Below are 23,393 nucleotides of genomic sequence, written 5' to 3' on the forward strand. Positions count from 1 at the left end.
AAGCTTGGCGTGCTGCAGTCCATAGGATGACAAAGAGTTGGGCACATGACAGCGACTGAACATCTGCAAAAACTCTGCTGACCTCTCAGGCTTCCAGGAGCCCCAAGGAGAGCTCTGGGGCACATTCAGGAAATGTATCTCTGTTAAGCTCCTTGGAGCCTCATGACACGACCCACACCTTGTCAGATGCACACAGATTCCACTAGGCACAGCCTATGGGTTCAGAGCCAGCACTCCCAGTTAGGTGTTTTATTATTTATTCACTTGACAGGAAACATACATTTGGTCATATAAAACACCATGCTACTGGCTTAATTAGTTGCTGTTGTACAACGTAACTCCTTCTGGCATTCAGGAATCCCTTGCAAAGCCAACTGAGGACAGCTCAGTCACTGGAGAGAAGAATCCTGCCCCGAAGAAAAGACCCACTGCTAGGCTCTCTCTGGGCAGCCTGTGTCCCAGAGCCCTGCAAGAGCCATTCACACAAGTTGGACATTATCAAAATAATGGTCATGCTGGGAGGAATGGGTGTTCTGAACTAGAAGATGATCTTAAAACCAGAGCATACCAGGCAATTCATATATATTACAAATATATAAATTAAGAGGTCTACACGTATACAAAATCTTTCCAAGGGGACGTGATTTTCATTCAATGTCATGCCAGGTATTTGTCAGGACCTTGAAAACAAAGGCAATGTTCAGTGGAGCTGGTATTAAAATTAGAAGGTATTTATACACAGGCCCTGCTCCTCTCGTGTCCACCATGGAACCCTCTGGTGTTGTCAGGGCCTCTGGGCAACCTCAGTACCCCCACCGGTAGCCCATCTGCAGTCTGCATCTTCCGAGAGAGCAGGGGACTCGCTCGGGGGCTCTTCTCCTGTGGCCCCATCTCAGCTTGACGGCGCCTCCGAACCCAGGGGCTGCCAGAGGGAGTGACGCTGCTGTCCGAGGAATAGTCCGTGCACTTGCGAACGATCTCAGGACTGGCGCTTGTGTTCGGCCTCCCTTCTTCGGCCAGGGGGGATTTCCTGGAGACCCCTTTGCGCTGAGCCAAGGGGCTGCTCCAAGGACTTGAGCACGGGGAGGCATTGGGGCTCAGAAAGAGATTCTGGTGGCTGGAAGGGCTGAGCTTGTTGGCAGCCGCATGTCGCCGGCCAGCCATAGGGGATGTCGGATTGCTCTCAGGGTCAGAGGAGCTGTTGGCGGAAGACTCGTCCCCCATGTACTGCAACTCCTCGACTCTCCTGTTGAGGGACTTGTTCAGGTGGATGCTCGAGGTGGGTTCTTCGTCCTGGTTCTTCTCTTTGGATGGTTTCTTTTTGGGTGGCTTCATGCCAATCAGGATAGCTTTCATGCTTTCCCTGCCCTGAGACTCTGTGATCATGAACTCGTGGGCTTTGATGGCTGCTTCCACCTCCTCGAACTCCACAATGGCACACTCTTGGGTCCCCACCTGGCTGTACCGGTTGCTGATCCTGCGGATATCAGGGGGCAGCTCTCTCCCGGGTTTAAGGATTCGCACTGACGAGATGACTCCAAAGGTCCCGAAGAGCTTGAGGAGGTGTTCCATCACCTTCTCCTGAACCCGTCCGTTCTTCTGGGGGGTGGCCAGGGCCCACAGCTTGGGGGACAGGTAGAGGTCATAGACCAGGAGCATCTTGCTGGGGAGGTTCTCATTGGGGAAGAGTGGGACAGGGGTGGTCCTCCTCACCTTCCGGTGGTCCTCGTTCAACTCCAGGGTCACTGAGTACTTTAAGGCGTGAGCTGTGGTTCTCCAGTCCCGGGTAAGGTGCTTCACCTGAAGAACACAGAGCAAATCGGAAATGGTACCTACTGTCCTCGTCCTCCTGGCGTTCTCTCTAATCTCCCTCCCTCCTTTCCTTACCCCAGTAACACCAGTATCTGGGATCATACCTGCTGTGTGCAGGCACTCAGAAACCTAGTGAGTGAACGAACACACTTTCTGTAACTATGAACAAGGCAGTATGGTTTAGAGCAGTGATGTCCGACAGATCTTTCTGAGGTGATGGAAATATTCTATTCTGTGCAAGTTGAGCGGTTAAATCCAAAACAGGTCTATTGGATACGAAATTTCAAGGTCCACCTCTGACTGGCAGTAAGACCTAAAGACTTATTCAATCTCTCAGTACCTCAACTTTCTCATTTATAAAATGGAGATATTAATATTGCCTACCTTATAGAACTGTCATAAGAATTAGATGAATAGAGAAATATATACAGATCTACACCCAGATACACATTTATATAAAACTTAGGGTAGTGTCCAGCTCACAGAGTAGTCAATAAATATTATGTGATATCCATATTTCAAATATTACATGCTACCATTTCGACAGGATCTGGATATTTTAACACTCGAATCCTTCTCTGAAGTGATATTTCTGCATTTAATACACAGAAGGTGCCAAAAGATCTTTCAATACCTCCTAAAAATGATGTGGGCTGTTTCGACTAGGAATTAAATCCTACTTGGGTGTCAAGGAGAATGATGAAACAGTCCCTCACTCCTCTTCTTTTAGTGGAAATTGTGTGTATCAGTGCTACAGCCCAGGGAAGCTATATTTATGCTGTAAAACAGTCATTTTCAAGAGGCCCACTTCCAGGAAAGGGAATGCCATGGAGAATGAGTCATCCCAAAGAGCCAGTGGAGGTGGGTGGGGTGGGTAACCTGAGCCAGTACAGACAGTGGGCAGAGGCACCCTGACTCAAACAGAAACTTCCCGGAATGAAGAAGGGAGGGCTCCCAAACAGGGCAGGTGTGGGAACTGGTGCTGCCAGGCTCCTGTGGAGAGAGCACTGTCCACTGTCCTGTGGCCTCTGGGTGAAACAGCCCAGGCTGGGGCTTGGGGTTCTAGAATCACAAGTCGCCTACACACAGACCTACAGGGCTGATCCCTGTGGCATGAGCCAAGGGCAGAGAGAAGCAGATCCAGGCAAAGGGCTGGACTTCAGGTGGACAGCCAATGAGGGACCCAGAAAACATGAAGAAGATGACCAAGGGACAGTTCTGGGTCATGGGACACCCACACAGTGGCTCTGTGGGGGTGAAACACAGGGGGGCCTTTTCCACTGCTGGTCAGGGAGGAAGCACTCAGGAGAGGAGGGGAAGATTGGGCAAGGAGTGTTGGGGGAGGCCATGGCAACCTGGCCTTAGAGGGCTGGAGAAGCTGCTGGAAGACCATGGCCAATCCAGAGAGAAGCAGGACCCAGCACCTGCTGCTCAAAGCCAGGAGTCAGGGCCACTGGAAAACCTCAGTTAGGACTGCGCATCCCAGGCCTGGGTCTGTGAGCCTGGAGGAGTGTCTGGGTACAAGCTGGGAAGAGGAACCAGGCAGCTGCCATCTTTGTGCAATTACTAGAGCTTGGTAAGACTTTCTGAAACTCTGTGATCGCCCTGTTAGTACCTTTGTAATGCATGTGCAAGCTAAGTTGCTCCAGTCATGTCTGACTCTTTGCAACTCTATGGACCACAGCCTATCAGACTCCTCTGTCCATGCGATTCTCTGGGCAAGAATACTGGAGTGGGTTGCCATACCCTCCTCCAGGGGATCTTTCCAACCCAGGGATCAAATCTGCATTTCTCATGTCTCCCGCATTGGCAGGTGGGTTCTTTACCACTAGGGCCACCTGGGAAGCCCCTACCTTTGTCATATATGCTTCCTATTATGAGCAGCAGGAAACCTCTGAGAATGAAAAAGGTCTTTGCTGTCATTTTGGAGGTGTCGGGGAGTCTGTGTCAATTCTGCAGCCAGTTTTCAACAGAGGAGAACTCTCCTAAACAGATCCACTTAAGTGGCAGCTTAAAAGTGAAACAAAATACAAGTCAAGTGCGTCGCTAAGTTGGGTCCAACTCTTGCGACCCCACAGGACCGTAGCCTGCCAGGGTCCTCTGTCTTTGGGATTCTCCTGGCAAGAATACCAGGGTGGGTGGCCAAGTCCTTCTTCAGGGTATCTACCCAACCCAGAAACTGAACGCAGGTCTTTTGCATTGCAGGCAGATTTTTACCAACTGAGTTACATGGGAAGCATAAAACAAAATTAGGCTCACTTTAAGAGTCCCTGTGGAGGAATAAAGGAAAGGTACAGGATGATTCCACTGATTGCTCCATTTTGGGGTCCCCCACAAACACTGTCGATGTGAGGGCTTGCTCACTGTTCTCTGGACATGTGTGATACTGTGATTTATACTAAGAAATAAATTTATTTCGTCTTCTTCCCTGGTACTAGCTCCTAAGACCTTTGTAAATTTCTGAGTGATAAGAGCACAAGAAGGAGCTTTCCAGAGGGTGCAGTGGTAAAGAATCCACCTGCAATGCAGGAGACCTGGGCTCGATCCCTGGGTCAGGAAGATCCCCTGGAGAAGGAAACGGCAACCCACTCCAGTGTTCTTGCCTGGGCAATCCCATGGACAGAGGAGCCTGGCTACAGTCATTGGGTCCCAAAAGGGTCAGAAGTGACTCAGTGACTAAACAACAAGGGCACAGGAGCATCTTTTGTTCTAATAAGGTGACTCTGGGTGGGCTCTTGGATGGGGTGGGGCTGGTCACCAGAAAGACCAGTCGTGATTTGAAGCTTGGAACTTTTAGCCCTGCCTGCCATTCTCCAGAGAGGGGAGAGGGGCAGGAACTGCAGTTATAATTGATTGTGACTACTTGATAAAGGGCCAATAAAAATTCCAAAAGTGCAGGGTTTGGAGAGATTCTAGGCTGGGGAACACACCCAACCTACAGGAGGGTGTCATAGTCCAGTTCCATGGGGACAGAAACTCCTACACTCAGGACCCTCCCAGACCCTGCCCTATCTGTCTCTGCATCTGGAGGTTCATCTGTATCCTTTACCGTATTCTTTAATAAACTGGTAAATATAATTAAGCTTTTTCCTAAGTTCTGTGCACTGTTGTAGCAAATAATCCAAGCCAAAGGGTCATCAGAACCTCTGATTTGTAGCCGGGTTGCACAGAAGTTGTGGATTCTGGGGATGTACTACTTGTGACTGGCACCTGAAGAGGGGTGCAGAATCCTGAACCTGTGGGACCTGATGCTATCTCCAAGCAGATGGTGCCAGAACTGAGTCAGACCACAGGAGGTCCAGCTGATGTAGCAGAATTGCTTGGTGTGGGGACACCTCCTTCAAATCTGGTGGCAGAAGTACTGTGAGGAGGCAGGGTAGGCTTTCCTTCATAGCCTGAAATGCCCCTTCCCTTCTCCTATACCTTGAAAACGCCTACTCATCCTCCAAGATCCTATTTCAACGTCACCGATTCTGGGAGGGCTTCTCAATCTTCCAAGCAGGGTTAGCTGTTCAGATCAATTAGCTCCAAACAGTACTTTGTTCCTTCTGTTGCAGGTTGATGGTCTACTGTGATTACACTGATGGTGATCTCTTGATGTGATCTACTGATGGTCATATTGTGATCCTTCACTGGTCTCTCTCTGACTGGACTTTGCCAGGTCATGGAGAATGCCATATTCATTCTGTGTATCCTATGCCTAACACTGCACTCAGCATATAGAATAAATATGTTTGGTGAGTGAATAAAGGAAAGAGATCAAGAGAAGAGGGCAGAGAATTCTAACAGGAAGAACTCTGGGAGGAAAGCCCTCCTCCAGGCTCCCTAACCAAGTACACTGGCAAATGGGCTGGGACCCACTCGTTGCACATCCCGTTACGCAACAGGCCACATGGGTTTTTCCATTCGAGTAAATACACTTCCCCCAAGGGAGACAGCGAGTTCTTACTCCAACTGGCCTGTCAACTCATCAACAAGTAGGAAAGGCACAACCCAGCTGCTGGATCTATACAGCAGAGAAACAGACGAGGATGTTGGCATTACACAGCAAAGCAGGCTGGAGTGTTGGAGAAGGCCCATCTCCCAGAGCTCCCTGAACCTCTTATTTACTCAATTCCACAAATGAAAAGCTTAGATTTCATATCTTTCTAGGCCTGGTAGCTGAAGCTCCAATACTTTGGCCACCTGATGCAAAGAGGCAGCTCATTGGAGAAGACCCTGATGCTGGGAAAGACTGAAGGCAAAAGGAGAAGGGGGAGACAGAGGATGAGATGGTTAGATAGCCTCACCGACTCAATGGATATGAACTTGTGCAAACTCCAGGAGACAATGAAGGACAAGGAAGCCTGGCATGCTACAGTTCACAGGGCTGCAAAGAGTCGGACAAAACTTAGCACTGAACAACAAGACCCTGGTAGGTGTCTCTCAAGGCCTCTGAGTCCCCCTGTCCTGGCAAAGTATCCTCCGGGCCACCCACTTGCCCAGCAAGAGTCCTTGAACTTTGCTAAGGACAAGTACTGTCATGTCATAACTGCTACCAGCTGAGATTTATCTCAATACCCAGGACCCTTTCAATAGTGTAGGAGGACATTCTTTTCTTTTTATTTATTTATTTGGTTGTGAAGGATCTTAGTTGCAGAGCACAGGCTTAGTTGCCCAGTGGCATGTGGAATCTTAGTTCCCCAACCAGGAATTGAACCTGTGTCCCCTGTAATGGAAGGCAGATTCTTAACCACTGGACCATCAGGGTAGTTTCTGGGAGGACATTCTTAATAATGATCCTGATTCCCTCCTCTTGATCATTTCTTCCCTCTTTTTCAGGGCTCAGAGGAAATAAAAAGTTGTTAGTTATCAGTTTCAAGGAGGTAAAAAATATTTAGAACCACAACCCACAGCACCCCTCAAACCCTCAGAGCAGCTTCTGAGAATGAAGCCTCACCTTTTTGAAGGAGGTGAGTAGTTTGACACTCACATATCCCAGCTTGTTCCTCCTCACGTGCTTTAGCAGGAAGGCGTCCTTCTCCAGGTTCTCATCAGAAAAGTAGAACTCGATCTGATCCACCAGCTTCTTGATTAACTCCTCGTCCGGGGGCTGCCACTCCTGCTCCAGGTCATCACGCTCGTTCTCGCCCCCACTCGTCGTGGCGCCACTGAGACCAGAAGGGGACGTGAAGTGTTAGGGGTTGAACTCTAATCTCCCCAAGTTTCATATGTTGAAGTCTTAGCCCCCGATATGTCACAGTGTGATGATACTTGGGAAAAACGTCTTGCAAATGTAATTAAAGGATGAGATCATACTAGAGTTGGGGGGTGGGCCCTATTCTACTCACAGAGTAGGGAGAATACCGCGTGAGGATGAATGAAGGCAGAGGTTGGGGGGATGTGGCAGAAGTCGAGGAGTGTCTAAGATTGCCAGCAAACCACCAGAAATTAGGGGACAGGCCTGCACAGACCCTTCCCAGCACCTCAAGAGGTAGCGAGCCCCTGCTGACATCTTGTTCTTGGACTGCCAGCCTCCAGAACTCTGAAGCAATACACCTCCGCTGTTCTAAGCCATAAAGTTTGTGGCTCTTTGTTAGAGTGGCTGCAGGAAACTGTAATGGCTCATATCTGAACTGGACTCCTCAGAGGTGAGAATCACGCGGTCACAAGGGGATAGTTTGCCCCCAACTAGCTAAGAAATCAAGTTTTTGTTTAACCGTCTATTAGCATGTATGTTGTTCTGCCGTTGACAGCATGCTTTTCATACACACTGCTCATTCTTCCCTCCCCACTCCACCCCACAAACCCCTATTTCTATAAGATGGTTTAGCAGAGTGACTAAGAGTCCTGGGGTTCTAGAGTTAGGCTGCCTGAGTCTGAATCCTGACACCAGCGTTTATTAGCTGAGTCAACTCGGGCAAGGGACCCCACTGGCACACCTCAGCACTTAGCTGTAAATCGGGATTCACGATGATCACTTTCCTCACAGGCTTGGATGAAGATTGATTAATGTGTGGAAATATCTATGAATACCCTGACAGCTCAGTGAGTGATACATTCACTTATTCAGTCATAAGTGCCAGATAAAGGATTAAAACTCAAATCTTCTGTCTCCAAAGTCAGCTCAGATGACACCTTCCACATTTTGTTGGGACACTGCATGGAATCTGGAAACAATCTCATTCACTGGGGACCCTCTAAATGAATCCTCTTCCCCAGCAGCTCCACCTGGACACACGACCTCTCCCTCTCTCCAAGAACATTAGTGCAGGACTAGACAAAGAGGTACTGGGCAAAGCTTTTTTTAAGAAGGCCAATATTTCATGAAGAGACTATAAAATCTTCATAATATTTTAAGGAATTTCTGGTTATCCACATCATGGTTGACACCATTATTATAAGTCATCAAAAGTGAGTTCTCTTTTGTATATTTAATTACAAATTATGTATAATATAAACACTGTATTTATAATTCAATATAAAGAATTGGTTAAAAATTACTTCCAGAGAAAAGAAAAAGAACTTCTCTCCTTTGTGGCAGCTTGATGTCTAGTAACATTAACCATCAGACTCAGGACTTCTGTCAACATGTTCTGAGCAGAGAGAGCATCTCTTGGGATGGAGGCATATACCTAATCCCCCTAAATCATCCTAGTCTTTCTAAAGCACTCGAGGCACTTCCAAAGTGTTGGGAGAACGGGCCAGGCTCCCCAAAGGGCTTGGTGGGTTGTATGCATGCTCAGTCGCTCAATTGTGTCCAACTCTTTGTGACCCCGTGGACTGTAGCCTGCAAGGTTCCTCTGTCCATGGGATTTTCCAGGCAAGAATACTGGAGTGGGTTGCCATTTCCTTCCCCCAAAGGGCTTAGAGAGTTCAAATAAATAATCAACCAATTAAAAACGGGGCTTGTAAAGTAAAAAGAAACTATGAATGTGACAGCTGGTAGTCAAAAGACTCATACACATAAGTCCTTCAACTTCAGTAAAATTTTCACTGGCTCACAACCTCAAAAAAAAAAAGAAAAGCAATTGTGTAAGAGTCAAAATGAGAACAAAAATCAAATATTCTGGCAGGAGAGGAAAAAACTAAATAAATCTATCTTAATTTTTCAAATTCAGAAATTACATTTAGCATAAAATACAGACATTGGTTGATTTTTAAAATGAAGTGTTTTATTTAGTTGCCTGTAGATAGTTTGGAAGTGGTTTTTTTAAACACCTTACTGATGTCACAAGACAAATGTGTACATTTGTAAAAGAAAAAAAAACAGATTAACTTTAAGAGTATGTTTTTTTAGAAAGGCTTTTTAAAAATGTGATGATAAACTAGGAGCATACATTAAGGCAGCCCATTAGAGATAACAGGTCAAGTGCAACTTAAACAGATAAGCTGAATATTTTAGAAGTCCTCAAGGGCACCTGTGGCAGACACCAGTCTGACTCACCTGACATTTAATAGCAAACTCTTTCTCATTTACCCTCCTTTACTATGGAGGCTATAAAAACTAAATGCTCACTTTCCCATCTCTCTTACATATGGCAGTCATTTGTCATGTTATGGCCAATAACATACCAGTGAACATCTCTTGGCCTTGTTCCTTCCCCTTTTATCTGTTTTGAGTGCGGATGTAATGGTTGGAGCGATAGCAATTTTACTACCATAAGGAAAAGGTCAAGAGAATCAGCTTGGCCTGGTTTATTTTCATTATTGGCTTTCTGACATTACCAAGTTACTGAACCAACTCATATAACTACCTACTTGCAGAATTATTATTTTAAGAGAAAGATAAAATTCTACCTGTTTAATTCACTTGTTACTTGGGTTTTCTCCTACTTACAGCCGAATCCTAGGATACTACACTGAGAAAAGAGGTCTTCAAAACATGCCACAGGAAAAGTATCAGTGGGACAATGAAATGAAAAAGGTAATGCAAGATGGAAAGACAAATTTTCATTTTAGAGAAAGTTTATGCCCTAGACAATAGTTAAACAGAGGTTGAATATACCAGGTAAAATAACTACAAATGCATAGGAAATTCTGGGCCCAGCTGACAAGGGTGACAATAGCTGGGAATGTGGTGATGTGTGCAATAATGTCCAGCAAAGAGTTTTGGGTGGACTCAGGAATATGAGCAAAATGACCAAAGTTATGATAAATGGCTAATATCAGAGGTGACCAGACCATCAAAAGGACCCACAGACCAAGAAGTCCTACTCCCAAACCAGAGCAGTTGATGCTGTCACTAATGAAATAAAACACAGCAAATAAAACACAATGGAAGGAAGATGACGCAACTCCTCCATTTCTTCAGTGCCTATGCCAGATCTTCCCTTTCTTCCCAAGGTCATTATTCCCATGGGAAGACTTTACTCTCTGCAGATGATTCTACCTCCAACTTGATTAAGAGAATAAAATTCATCCAATCGGATTGCCCAGACCTTCCTCAAGCTTATCTGCATGTCTGGATGTCCACCAAAAAATTCATTTGCCCTATCTGGGTGCCTTTTCTCTGTCTTAGTCTCCTGCCCCTGGCTATACGATGGGACACAGTTGGTCACCTTCTTCTTGACAGTCTCCCTCCGGACTTACATGAGTTGTTCTTTTCTAGTTTTTCTCCCCATTTGACTGCCCTTTCAGGTTTTTCTCCTCCCATTTCTTTTTTTTTTTTTTTTTCAATTTGTTTCAATTGTTTATTAACGGACCAGATTACAAAAATAATCCTGGTAGATACCTTAGTTCATCCTTCTAGTAAGCCTGTTGATCTGGTCTTCTCCCATTTCTAAATGCAGGTATTCCCAAGGATCTTTCCTTGGTTCTTTGTCCCCTGGCAATCTCCACACTTCAGCTGCTGGCTGGGTCATCTGCTTCAAGGCTGCCTCTCCTCCCACCCCTCCATCCTGCTCTCACTCAAGTTCACTCCTCAATGCCCAACTGCCGGCAGGATGTTTCCACGTGGATAGGCTGATATTGCTTCAATATCAATATACCCAGAATCAAACTGTCACCTTCTGCAGAACTCAGCCTCAGGTAGGACTGAGCCTGGGCCTGCTCACCAGGAGACATTCTACACGGGCAGCTTATCTTATTTTCACACCACCTCTCAGTAGATAATCCATAATGTGTTGGGAGGTGAGTCCTAGGTTGTTTGCACCTGGTGAGCAAGTAACCAGAAATTCCAGAGCAGGTGGGCAGTACTGGGAGGTGATAGAAGCACCCCTGTATGAGTGCAGAGGTGAGCTGCTTGTACTCAGAGGACCCCTCCTCTGCATGGGTGCCGTCAGGAGCAACTGTGCATCTCCCAAGGGGAATCACAGAAGAGCAGGAAAGCCTAGTTTAAATATGGGAGCCTGCTGCACTGTTTCCTGGTTCTTGTGACAGCCTTTGAACACAAAAGACCATGTATCCTTCACAAACATTAAAGAAGTTTATAGTCTTTATATATGAACATTGGCAACTTTTAAATTATTGTGCTATGATCCTATAATAATCACATATCTTCCCTCCCAAATTGTCCCACCACTTTCCCTATACCCTCTTCTGTATGCTTAGACTCAAAACCTAAGATGTAATTTTCAGCCTTCTCTTTTGCCCCCAAATTGAGTCGTTATCAAGTGTTGATTTTATTCTGCAGTGTCTCCCATCTGTTCTTTTTCATTCCAACTGTTCTCATTACTTTTCCCTTGGACCCTATTAGTAGCTTATAAAAAATAATAATTCTTAAAATAGTAGAGAACCTAGAGAGAAGGCAACAATCTCCCACTCCACCCTTTCCTAGATGCAACCTCTGTTCAACCACTGAATTTCTTTTTTTTTTTTTTTTTGCCTGAAAGGATAATTTTATTTGAATCTATTTTCACTCAAAATTTTAAAAAATAAAGCAACATAAAATTTGGGAAAGGGAAGTTGGTCTTTGAGAATTTGTCAAGTTTTTACTGCTACAACAATCCTTCAAACCTGGAGCTACTCAAAGATGAATCATGAAAAATAAGAACAAAGATTTTATTTCAAACAGGTTCAGTGGTATGTCTACTACAGCAAAGTCTGGTTGTAGCAGTTTCCTTTCAAATCTGCACTGACGTATAAATTAGACATTATTTGGGAATGATTAATTTCTGGTAAAATGTAGATTCAATCCAACATGATGCTAATTTCTACATTTATTGTAGGCTCTATTTCAGTACTAGAGGTTAAATTTTCATCACCAAAAAATGAGAATAACCTTACAGCTACTACTAAGGCAATGAGCTGTGAAATTACTTTCCCAGTATTGTTCTGAAAATATACCCCTAGGTTGTTAAGAGAAATTCCAACTTCATCCAAATCTGTTATTTAATTCTTCAGTCATCATCTACTGTTGGCTTGATTGTCACTCCTCTTCTTATTTGACCCCAACCAATTAAACGCCAGTGTTTCTCAACTCTTCGGCTAAGTGCAATTTTTTTCTCCTACTTCTGTGCACACAGGAGTAGTCAAGACGATTTTGCCCAAATCAGCCTTGACTGCATTAACTCTTCCTCCTGCTGACAGGGATCCTATATTCACCATAAGCACTTCATTCTTACACAGCTTTTGTACTTTCTCTGTTTTCTTGTCTCCTTCAGTGAGAACACCTAGAAGCCATCTAAGCAGGAAATAGGAAATTTCCAATTCTGTGAAGATCTCAGGTAAAGCTCCAACTGCACCAAGTACTTGCCCCACCATTCTCTCAGCCCGGCACAAAGTGGGGTCAATTTTTGTTCCAACTCCAATAAGACCTCCTGGGGCAGCTTACTGAAGATCATTATGCTTTGCAAAAAGCGATACAATTTTGGAAAAGATAGGTTTACACATGAGTTTTCCTTCACTGTCTTTGGAAACAATACCAGGTCTGACTTCTGTCTCCTGGCCCACCTTTAACACTCCTTTTAGAATACTACCACCAGCTGCACCCCCCTTAAGGTCATCAACTTCACAGCCAGGTTTGTTGACATCAAAGGATCTAATAACAATAAGTCTGGGTTCTGAAGTAAAGTCTTTTGGGGGTACTGGAATTTTCTTTACTATGTACTCATAGACATAGTATGGTCAAGGCTATGGTTTTTCCAGTGGTCATGTATGGATGTGAGAGTCGGACTGTAAAGAAAGCTGAGTGCTGAAAAATTGATGCTTTTGAACTGTGGTGTTGGAGAAGGCTCTTGAGAGCCCCTTGGACTGCAAGGAGATCCAACCAGTCCATCCTAAAGGAAATCAGTCCTGGGTGTTCATTGGAAGGACTGATGCTGAAGCTGAAACTCCAATACTTTCGACACCTCATGCGAAGAGCTGACTCGTTGGAAAAGACCCTGATGCTGGGAGGGATTGGGGGCAGCAAGAGAAGGGGACAACAGAGGATGAGATGGCTGGATGGCATCACCGACTCGATGGGCATGAGTTTGAGTAAGCTCCGGGAGTTGGTGATGGACAGGGAGGCCTGGCGTGCTGCAGTTCACAGGGTCGCAAAGAGTCGGACACGACTGAGCAACTGAACTGAGCTGAACTGACTGATGTAATTTTAACAGTCTCCTTTGTTTTCAACAGTGTTGACTCTATATCCTCTGGGGTCAGTTTTCCCATTTAAATTTCATGTCATTGATTTCCTTCACATGACAGGTAAACAAGTTGTGTTTTTCTTAAAAAAAAATTTTTTTAATTAACTTGTTTTATAATAGTATTAGGTTAGAATTCAGAAAATCTGTGAAAATAGCATAGATTTCCCATATATCCAACACCAGAATTCTCCTATTATCTTGCATTAGTATGGTACAATGAATTCGTATTGATACATTATTATTAGAGTCCATACTTTATTCAAATTTCCTTAGTTTTTACCTGATACCTCTTTCTGTTTCAAGATTCCATCCCATGTTACATTTAATCACTGTGTCTCTTTTCTCTTGGCTATGACACTTTCTCAGACTTTCCTCGCTTTTGATGTCCTTGACAATGTTGAGGAGTACTGGTCAGGTATATTGTAGAATGTCCCTCAATTCAGATTTGTCTTGATATTTTTCTCATGCTTAGACGGGGACATGAATTTTTGGGAAGAGGGCCACAGATGTAAATTTCCATTCTCATCATGTCATACGGTACAAACTATCAACATGACTGATTATTGTGGATGGTGACCCTGATCGCCTGACTGTTAAGTATTCATCAGGTGACTACAGTGTAAAATCACCCCTTTTTCTCCCCTTCCATACTGTACAGCTTGGAAGGAAGTCCATACATAAGGAGTATGGAACTATGCTTCCATAGCTATTCATTTAGAAGAACGAAGGTCCAAGGTGTGCAGGCTCCTCTCGCTGTGTACTCCTGTTGCTTTTCTTCCTTAGGTGGCTCTACACATGTGGGCGGGGCTCGCCAAATGGCAGACTGCTTCAGAGTGAGCAGGAAGGGAATCATTAAGTAGGAGCCTTCTAACAGGTGCCAGCTCTACCCTAGCAGCCCTAGATCACCATGTAGTTCATTCAGTTCCTTTAGAAAATTATCTGGTTTCTTTTCCCCTGGGAAGTAAAGGGCATGTTGCTTGCTATCTTTCACTGACAGGCAGAGAGACTAGGCAACTGTTCTAAAGGAAGAATTTAAATTACCTCTCATATATCCGCATCCCTTTTCACTGTTGCATCCTCTGCATACTTCCCTACAACAGCCTTTCTAGGGTTCTCCCCACCTCCCGCCACTTCCTGTTGTATTTTGGGCTACAGTCTCTTCTATTTTGTGTTTTATTATACGTTTTCAAGAACAGCTATAAAATACCACTGCTCTGCATTAATACTAATAATTTTTCTATTTCTTATTAAATAAAAGCACAAATCCTTAGCTCTTGATTCAGATTCACTTAGAATCTGGCTGTAGCCAGCTTCCGAATTTACTTCTGTCTCCTTTCATGCAGATCCTTTGAAGCAAATAAAAGACTTCCAGTTCCCTGTAAGTAGCACAAGGCTTCTGGACTCTATGCCTTTGTGCATTCAGCTCTCATCTCCGTGAATACCCCTCTCTCTCAGGTCTGAATCCTAGCCACACATCAAGATCCATCTCAAATGCAACTCTCCCAGGAAGAGAACAATTTCAACTTCTCCAAGTACTTGTGTCTACTTGTATTAGAGCTACTTGTGTGCATATCTTATTAGTGCCCTGAGCTCTAAGTTCTGGGATGGTAGGATTCATATTGATTTTTCTCATTCTACCCAGAGTCTTGCACACAGCAGAAATTTAAAAAGCATCACCAAGGTAAGATGAATTGTTTTTGTATGGGCAAATCACTTATCAGGATTCTTTTAGAGATAAAGTTTGTGGGTTTCGGTGTGAAAAAGTTTTCTGTTTACGTTATTGTTTTGCTTTAAATAAAGCATTATAAATTGGGAGTGGTGATGAGTTCTTATATTCTTATAAACCTGCTAGAAATGGAAACAAAGCATAGAAATAAAGGATACATTTTAAACAGATAACGGGGCTGCAGAGACCAGTGGTGAAATACTTATTATATTTGTAAATTATTTGGAGGAACAAAGGCAGCATAAAATCTCCAAGGCTCATTTTCTCAAAAAATCTCAAGCTACTTTGGATGTTAATTGAGTGGTTAATCAAATGATACCTTACAAAAAAAAATAGCCAAACTAAAACGGTGGGGCAATGAGCTCTTCCTAAGACTTTCAATACAGAAAACATTTCTTGGGCTCATTGTCTATCCTTGTGGAGAGTCTAACATGTGGTAGTTTAGTCACCAAGGACAGGAAAATAATGTACAGCAACATGGAACACAAAGGAGAAAATAACATTTATGAAAAATGCTAGGACCCAGTATCATTATGTGACATTCCTTTTGACTTGCCTCTAGAAAAAGATAGTGAATCTGAAAAGGTTTAAAAGGCAACCAAACTGATAATTCAATTTAAAAACACGAGGGAAGATTCAAAAGACAGAATTTCGAGAAGACAGATTGAAAACATATATAGGATATACAGGAACATACCAACTCTGGAAAAGGCATCACGAGAATAAATGCATTTTGGATGCCACTAGCAGAGGCTCCAGGGCTTCCCTGGGGGCTCAGATGGTAAAGAATCTGACTGCAATGTGGGAGATCAGGGTTTGATCTTTGGGTTGGGAAGATCCACTGGAGATGGAAGGGCTCCATGCTATGTATGGTTGGTCCATGGGTTCCTACATATTTATTACAGAGATCATGGCCTTCCTTCTTTGATCCTGTCTTCTGCTATGCTGTTCTGGCATATTTCCTAGGGCCTAGGAAAAGAATAGCAAGTGAATGTCTCTCCATGTCTAAATAATGGTTTATGGTGCGGAGCAGAGATAATGTATACAAGGTACATAGTTACAACCTTGGCACACAATTGGCATTAATAAATGAAAGCTTCTATTAACATCACCTACAACAGGGAAAAGATAGCCTTGTGCAATGGCCCTGAAACATCACAGAGAGAAAGAAACCTAGATGTTTTTGTTTGTTAAAGGAAGGTCAGGTTTGCTCAGTGGTTTTATTATTCATACTGATAGTATTATTTAAATCTGAATTGGAATTATCAATATAAACTTATTTGTTAAAAATATATTTCCTAACTCTATTGAAAGGACTTGAAAGCAATGATGCCCCAGTAGAGATTAGCACTTTTAACTCCAGGCCTTGGTTTTTAAATACCTCCCACCTAGTATTTGAAAAAACAGGGATTCCTGTGGAAAGGGATACATATCATGACGAAAGTATAAATTAAGCCTAGAATATCTAGTATCAGAAAGCAAAGAAGACACATAGATGGCCAACAGGCACATTAAAAAATGCTCAGCATCGCTACAGGGACATACAAATCAAAACCACAATAAGATATTACCTAACAGCTGTCATAATGGCTATTATCAAAAAGACAACAAATAACAAGTGTTGGCAAGGATATGCAGAAAAAGGAACCCTCATCACCACTGGTGGGGATGTAAGTTGGTGCAGCCACTGTGGAAAACAAGATAGAGAGCCCTTAAAAAATAAAAATAGAACTACCATATGATCTAGCAATTCTACTCCTATTTATTGGAAGAAGATGAAAATATTAATTATAAAAGATATATCCACCCCTATGTTCACTACAGCATAATTGAAAATAGACAAGATATGGAAGCAACCTGAAGCAACCTAAGTGTCCATAAACAGATGAATGAATAAAGAAGATGAGGAACACACACACACACACAAGAATATTGTTCAATCATTAAAAAAAAAAAGAATAAAATCTTCTCGCTTGCAACATGAATGGAACTAGACGGTATTATGCTAAATGAAATAAGTCAGCACAGAATGACACAGACTGTATGATTTCACTTACATGTAGAAGCTAAAAAACAAGTGAACAGACAACAGAACAAAACAGATTCAGAGGACACACTGGTGGTTGCAGGGGTGGGGGCAGAGAAGGAGAGAAATGGGTGAGGGAGATGAAGAGGTACGAACTTTCAGCTGCAAAATAAATGAGTCACGGGCATGAAATGTCCAGCATGGGGAATATAGTCAATAATTATGTAATATCTTTGTTTGGTGAGAGATGATAACTAGACTTAAGTGGTGATCATTTTGAAATGTTCAGAAGCATTGAATCACTATAATCACTATAATGTAACAGGAAATAACATAGTGTTGGAGGTTAATTATACTTCAAAAACAAACTAACAAGGTCAGAAAAAGAAATTAGACTTGTGGTTACCAGGGGCAGAGGACAGGTGAGAGAAGGGGGAGCTAGATGAAGGTGGTCAAAAGATAACAAACTTCCAGTTATAAGATAAATAAGTACAAGAGATCTAAGGTACAACATGATAAATATAATTAACACTGCTGTATGCTACATATGAAACATGTTAAGAAAGTAAAGCCTGAGAATTCTCATCACAAGGAAAAAATTATTTTCTATTTCTTTTATTTTGTATCTATATGAGATGATGGATATTCACTAAACTTACTGTGGTAATCATTTCATGATCTAAGCAAGTCAAACCATTATTTTGTACACCTTACACTTATACAATGCTGTAGTCAATTATATCTCAATAAAACTGGAAGAAAATAAAAATAAACAAATAAACTTTAAATAAAACATGAGGGGGAAAAGGAAAGGAAGTGCTCATTTCTGCCTCCCTCTTTTTTGCTTTTTTTTTTTTAATTGCAGGATAATTGCTTTAAAATGTTGTGCTGGTTTCTGCATACAACAACATGAATCAGCCATAAGTATATGTCCCCTCCCTCTAGAACCTCCCTCCCACCTCCCCATCTGCTTGCCCCTTTAAGAGGAACACTTGTTCAATCCCAGATGATCAGGGAGAGGTCTATTTTACATAAGAATGTCAGCTAATACATGTACCAAGAATAATAAAATGAGAAAATCATCAATGTGTAATTTCCAATGAACTGACTCAAGTAAGTAAGCATCGATCATCAGTTGATGCTAACACCATTAGGTGAAAAGTCAAAGAAAATCCACAAGAAGCCCAGATGTTGTTAATCACAATGGAGGGATCACCTTAATCAAGAAGTCAAGTTTAGCATCACAAATGCTGGATGCTGCCTGTGGTCATAGGACAAGTTCATGGTAGTGCCCCCAAATTGTTCTTGCCAAAACGTTTAACTGAATCTAACCAATCCTTTAGCACTAACTTGAGCCCACGGGAAACACATGGTACAAAGGAGCAAGTTAAGCTAGAGGATGAGAACATAACCAGACCAGTTCAAACAGTGAAACATTCATCAAGACATCTGGGCTCTTATTTCTAAAATAGGAAACCATTTTTAAAAGTGGGGATGCTCTAGATTAAAAGATTCTAAAGAGAGATAATAGGCGACTGTTTTGATCTGGCTTGTGTTCTGGTCTGAAGAGGAAAAGAGCAGCTGTAAAATGTAATGTGGGACAATTAGGGAAAACATGAATATGGAACTTGGCTATCAGATTATTTTAGGGATTATATGAGGTAGTTATGAAGCTGAAGTTCCAATACTTTGGCCACCTGATGCAAAGAGCCAACTCAATGGAAAAGACCCTGGTGCTGGGAAAGATTAAGGGCAGGAGGAGAAGGGGGCGACAGAGGGTGAGATGGTTGGATGGCATCACCAACTCGATGGACATGAGTTTGAGCAAACTCCAAGAGATAGTGAAGGACAGGAAGGACAGGGAAGCCTGGTATGCTGCAGTCCATGGAGTCTCAAAGAATCAGACACGACTGAGGGACTGAATAACAACAAAAATGGTTAATTTTCTTAGTTGCAATAGCAGTATCATGATTTTATAGGAAAATGTCATTATTAAAAGCTACAAAATGAGGTACTTAGGGGATAAATCTTGTGTACAACATACTTCCAAATAGTTTAGGGAAAAATCACACACATTATATATCCATCAAACAAATATGGCAAAATACTAACAACTGTTTAATTTAGATGGTAGGTATACAAATGCTCACATTACTTCTCTTTCACATTTATGTCTGATTTTTTTTTATGTTAAAAAGGTGAGAATAGGAGAAAAGACACTTTTTTAGAAAGCAAGGTGAGGGGTAAGACTAGTGAACATTTGAGGGTTATAAAGATTTTTCCTTAATTCCATTTTTTCCCTGTTCCTCAGGGATAAGTCAGGTACTGGGCTAGGTACTGGGGATATGAAGAGGATTAAGACAAAGTTGCTACCTTCAAAGACCTCACTGTCTAGAAGAGGAGAAACACACAACTATTTTAACTTCCTGGAGTGACTGTGATCAGAGAGACACTCATTCATTCAGCAGGTATTTAGAGCACCCACTAGGTGCCGGGTGCTGTGCTGGGGAGCTAAGGATACAGTGATAACAAGGTCAATGTGGTCCCTGAATTCATGGAGCTCATATTTTTATGAGGGAGACAAAATGAGCACTGTGGTGTGTACAGAGTACTACACAACACAGAGAACAGAAACTTGGCTTTGGGGTAGGGACTGAGGATGGTGGGGATGATGCAAAGTTTTAAGGTGACTAGAAATTAATCAGAAGGATCAGAGGTGGGAGTGCAAAGATACAGGGACACAAAACAGCACCCTGAGTTCAGGGCTCTGGGGGGGCTCAGCACTGGGGAGCAGGAATTGTTAAAACAGGCAGGAAAGGAAGCAATGGGTTGAGGGATGATGTGGATGGATGCCCACCTCAACCAGCGGGCTTAGGAACCTGGGCTTTCTCCTGAAGGCTCTGGGAGCCCAGAAGTATTCATAAAGGGCGGTGGCTGCTGTTGTGCCAGGCCAGCCCAAACAGGGAACAGCGTGGTTCCCATTCTTGGCTGCACTCTCCTTGTGCTCTGGGGGTTTGCCTGCTGGGCTCTGTCAGCTCCACCACCCTGAAGAGCCCCAGGGATTATCTGGGGTCAACTCTATGCCAGCAGGCAGCAGGAGGGTTCAGGCTGAATACTCCACGACACTCCAGCCCCTGGAGCTGTGAGAGAGGATGGCTCTGGAGGGAGAGTGTTGGGGGTGAGGATAAGAAGCCCCTACCCCCTGAAAGAAGGGCCCGTGTTCTCCTGGGGCTCCCTAGGGAAATAAGGAGGGCTTTGATCCCTGCTAATGGTACAGTCTCAACGTGTAGTCCCCAGGATAGGTAACAGCTCTTTGCCACAGTCATAGGCAAATAAAGGCAGCAGAATACGTCACTCTGGGTTATTTGACACAAACTCTGAAATTATTTTGACTAGCTAACTGCCTTTTCAAGACTGTGAGATGTCAGTGACTCATTATTTTTATATTCTCAATACTCAGCATGGGGACTTCTGTGGTGGTCCAGTGGTTAGGACTCCTCACTTTCACTGCAGGTGGCCCAGGTTCAACCCCAGCTCAGGGAACTAAGATCCTGCATGCTGCAATGCACAGCCAACAAATAGGAAAAGAAAAAAGAAAAAACTCAGCACAGAGCTGAGTGAATGAATAAATCGGACTTTACAGTAAAGTACTGATATTATGTACTAATCTCTTGTGTCATCTCCTATGGCTCAGCTTTCCTGCACTAAACAGCTGGGCTGGACTTTCCTCCTAGAATCTCTCTGAATGGCCCTGAAACTCTGGGTCACTAAACCCAGACCTCTTCCACTACGAAAACATCAGGTAGTGAAAAGGAATAGTTCTGGCCCCTCAGAACTAAGGTTTGTATCCTCAAACCCTTGAGTATTCTCCCAATGAGGTAAAAATGTGCCTGCCACGGAATAATTCTGCAGAGCTCTGACAGCTCAAAGTGTGTGCACTGAGTCCCTGAAGAAAGAGGGCTCTTAAGAAGTGCCTCATGGAATTTCCCAGAATTTACAAGTTCTATCACTGCCCTACCCTCATTTCTATGGATGCTCCATACCGCATCTCCTTTCAACAGCAGTTAGAAATATCACAGTCCTGAAGCCTGGGTGTTAGTGGACACAAGGCTCAGGTCTCTGGCTAATAATAGAGATGAGGGCCCAGAGGTGAGGTGAGGCAGGTGGTTTCTTGCGCTAGACTGACTACCCATTACCCAGGAACCCCACTCCAAGGCAGCAAGATGATGATGCACGCTTAGAAATCTGGAGAAGGTGAAAGAAAACGGGAATCCCCCAGCAGAGCAGGATGAAGCAGCATGCCCTGAACTGATCCCAAATTGGGGCACGTGAGCTCTCTACACCACGAAATCAACCGTCCTCGGATCTCCCAGCAGCAAGTGTCAACTCTGCCTGGCCTGCCCCCGTCCCCCCACCCCGGCCCCATTCGGACTGAGAAGCATTCAGGGCAATGGTGACAGTGAAGGCTAGGTGGGACCACTCTCCTGGGGAGGTGGGGCGGCTCCGGAAGTGAAGGCTGGGCTGAGTTAGGCTTTTTTGGAGGGTCTTTGGTTGAACTCAGCAGGCAAGCAGAGTCTCCTCTGGAGAGAAGATGGCGAGGCTGGCCCAGGAAGGACTTTCCCCGGTTCCCAGAGTATGCCCCACGTCCAGGCCCCTCAGATGCCCGCCGCCGGCCCCGGGAGTCTTGGTGGGATTGCCGGACTGCGGACCCGGGCACCGACGACCGCCCAGAGCCGCTTCCGACTCCGCGGGCCGGCCCGGGGCAGCGCCCGGGCGGCGGGGCCGAAGACCCGCCGTGCCCGCCTTGTCGTGGCCCCCCAGCTCGGGTTCGGCCAGGACTCGGGGTCGGTGGCTACCACCCGGGCCCGGGCCGCGCCTACCTGTGCCCGCGGCTCGGCTCCTCCTCGCTGGCGCTGCCCCAGCCGGGACTGAGGTACCGAGCCGGGTCCCCGGCGCCCCGCGCCTCCGCCCCCTCCTCCTCGTCCTCCGGCTCCTCCACGTCCTCGGCCTCCTGGATGGCGACGCGGATCTGCACCGCGGTCTCGGGCCCCGGCAGAGCCTCCTCGCCGGGCTGGGCCATGGCTCGCGGGCCGGCCGGGACTGCGGCGCGGCCGGATCCCCGCGCCGCGAGGCCGAGCCAGCCGGGCGGCGGCTAATGCGACGAGGGGCGGGGGCGGCGCGAGCGCTCGGCCCCGGGAAGGACGGGGGTCGCGGCGCCCCGCCCCGCGCCGCAGCCGCCACCGCGTGCGCCCGCGCAGGCGGGGCCGCGAGGGGGAAGGCACTCTCCTCCGCTGTCCTCCCGCAGGGGCCTGTCCCGGACCGATCTCCCGATCTCCCGACCCCCGATCCTCACACTGCGCGCCCGCGGCTCGCGCGGCCCCAGCCGGCGAGGACGTGCCGGGCTGCCTCCTCCCGCCCGCTCCGTTCCAGGCTGCCCGGAGGAGGGGAGGGGCGCGGCACGGCTGACTTCACAGTTTGTGGCTGAATCTGGGGGTGGCAGGCACAGATAGCAGCTTAAGGGGCTTCTGTGCTCCCTGCGCGTCTCCCTGCCTGCCTCGCACAGACGACTGAAGTCTCCACCTTAGGTCCCTTTGGCATAACCAGCCTACACTGTGCGTCCCGTGAAGTGAGGTACTTGGCTCTGGCAGTGCCCCGGTGCAGCGTGGTCGCCAGACTAACAGCTTGAGCTTTACTGATTAGGACGCTCTCAGTATGATGCAGAACTTTGTGTTTTACCGAGCCCTCCAGGTGACGGTGAAATTCACTAAAGTTTGAGATCCACTGCCCTATATCTGTCTCTTAGAATATGCCCTACACATAGGTAGTAAGCATCCAAATATTTGTTAAATGAATAAATAAAGCTATTGAAATGCCAGTACGGTCGAAACCCTGCCACTTTTTCACATTTAGCTTATAATGAGTTTCATCTCAACCCTTCAAATGTGACCCAGAAACTAGGGATGGGGCCATAGATGTGCGTAAAACCTCAATCTGCTTTCACAAAGCTCTTGATTGAGTGACTTATGCATAATCTGTTGTGTTAATTTGCCACAGTAGGGCTTCAAAAGAATATCTTTTGACTCAAGAAATGGGGTCTTGGAAAGCAGCATCCTTGTAAAAGAACACCACTCAGGAGGCTCTTGGCATCTGAGCTGGGCCAGGAGAGACCTGGGGCTTCCCTGTGACTCAGCTGGTAAAGAATCTGCCAGAAATGTGGAAGACCTGGGTTTGATCCCTGGTTTGGGAAGATCCCCCGGAGAAGGGGAAGGCTACCCACTCC

The 23,393-nt window shown here is 45.2% G+C and overlaps 1 protein-coding gene and 1 pseudogene across 1 annotated transcript; both read right to left on the reverse strand.

Moving 5' to 3' along the window:
• Positions 1–240: 240 nt before the first annotated feature.
• Positions 241–22,530, reverse strand: LARP6 (La ribonucleoprotein 6, translational regulator). Its single transcript, XM_065940411.1, has 3 exons — positions 21,994–22,530; positions 6,752–6,962; positions 241–1,800 (listed from the first exon to the last, which is right to left on the reverse strand). Exons 1-3 carry the CDS (start codon positions 22,191–22,193, stop codon positions 733–735), a joined length of 1,479 nt encoding a protein of 492 aa, XP_065796483.1. The 5' UTR covers positions 22,194–22,530; the 3' UTR covers positions 241–732.
• On the reverse strand, positions 11,685–15,802 carry LOC136172043 (eukaryotic translation initiation factor 2 subunit 3 pseudogene; annotated as a pseudogene).
• Positions 22,531–23,393: the final 863 nt, after the last annotated feature.

Source organism: Muntiacus reevesi, chromosome 7, assembly GCF_963930625.1.
Source record: "Muntiacus reevesi chromosome 7, mMunRee1.1, whole genome shotgun sequence".
Taxonomy (NCBI): Eukaryota; Metazoa; Chordata; class Mammalia; order Artiodactyla; family Cervidae; genus Muntiacus; species Muntiacus reevesi.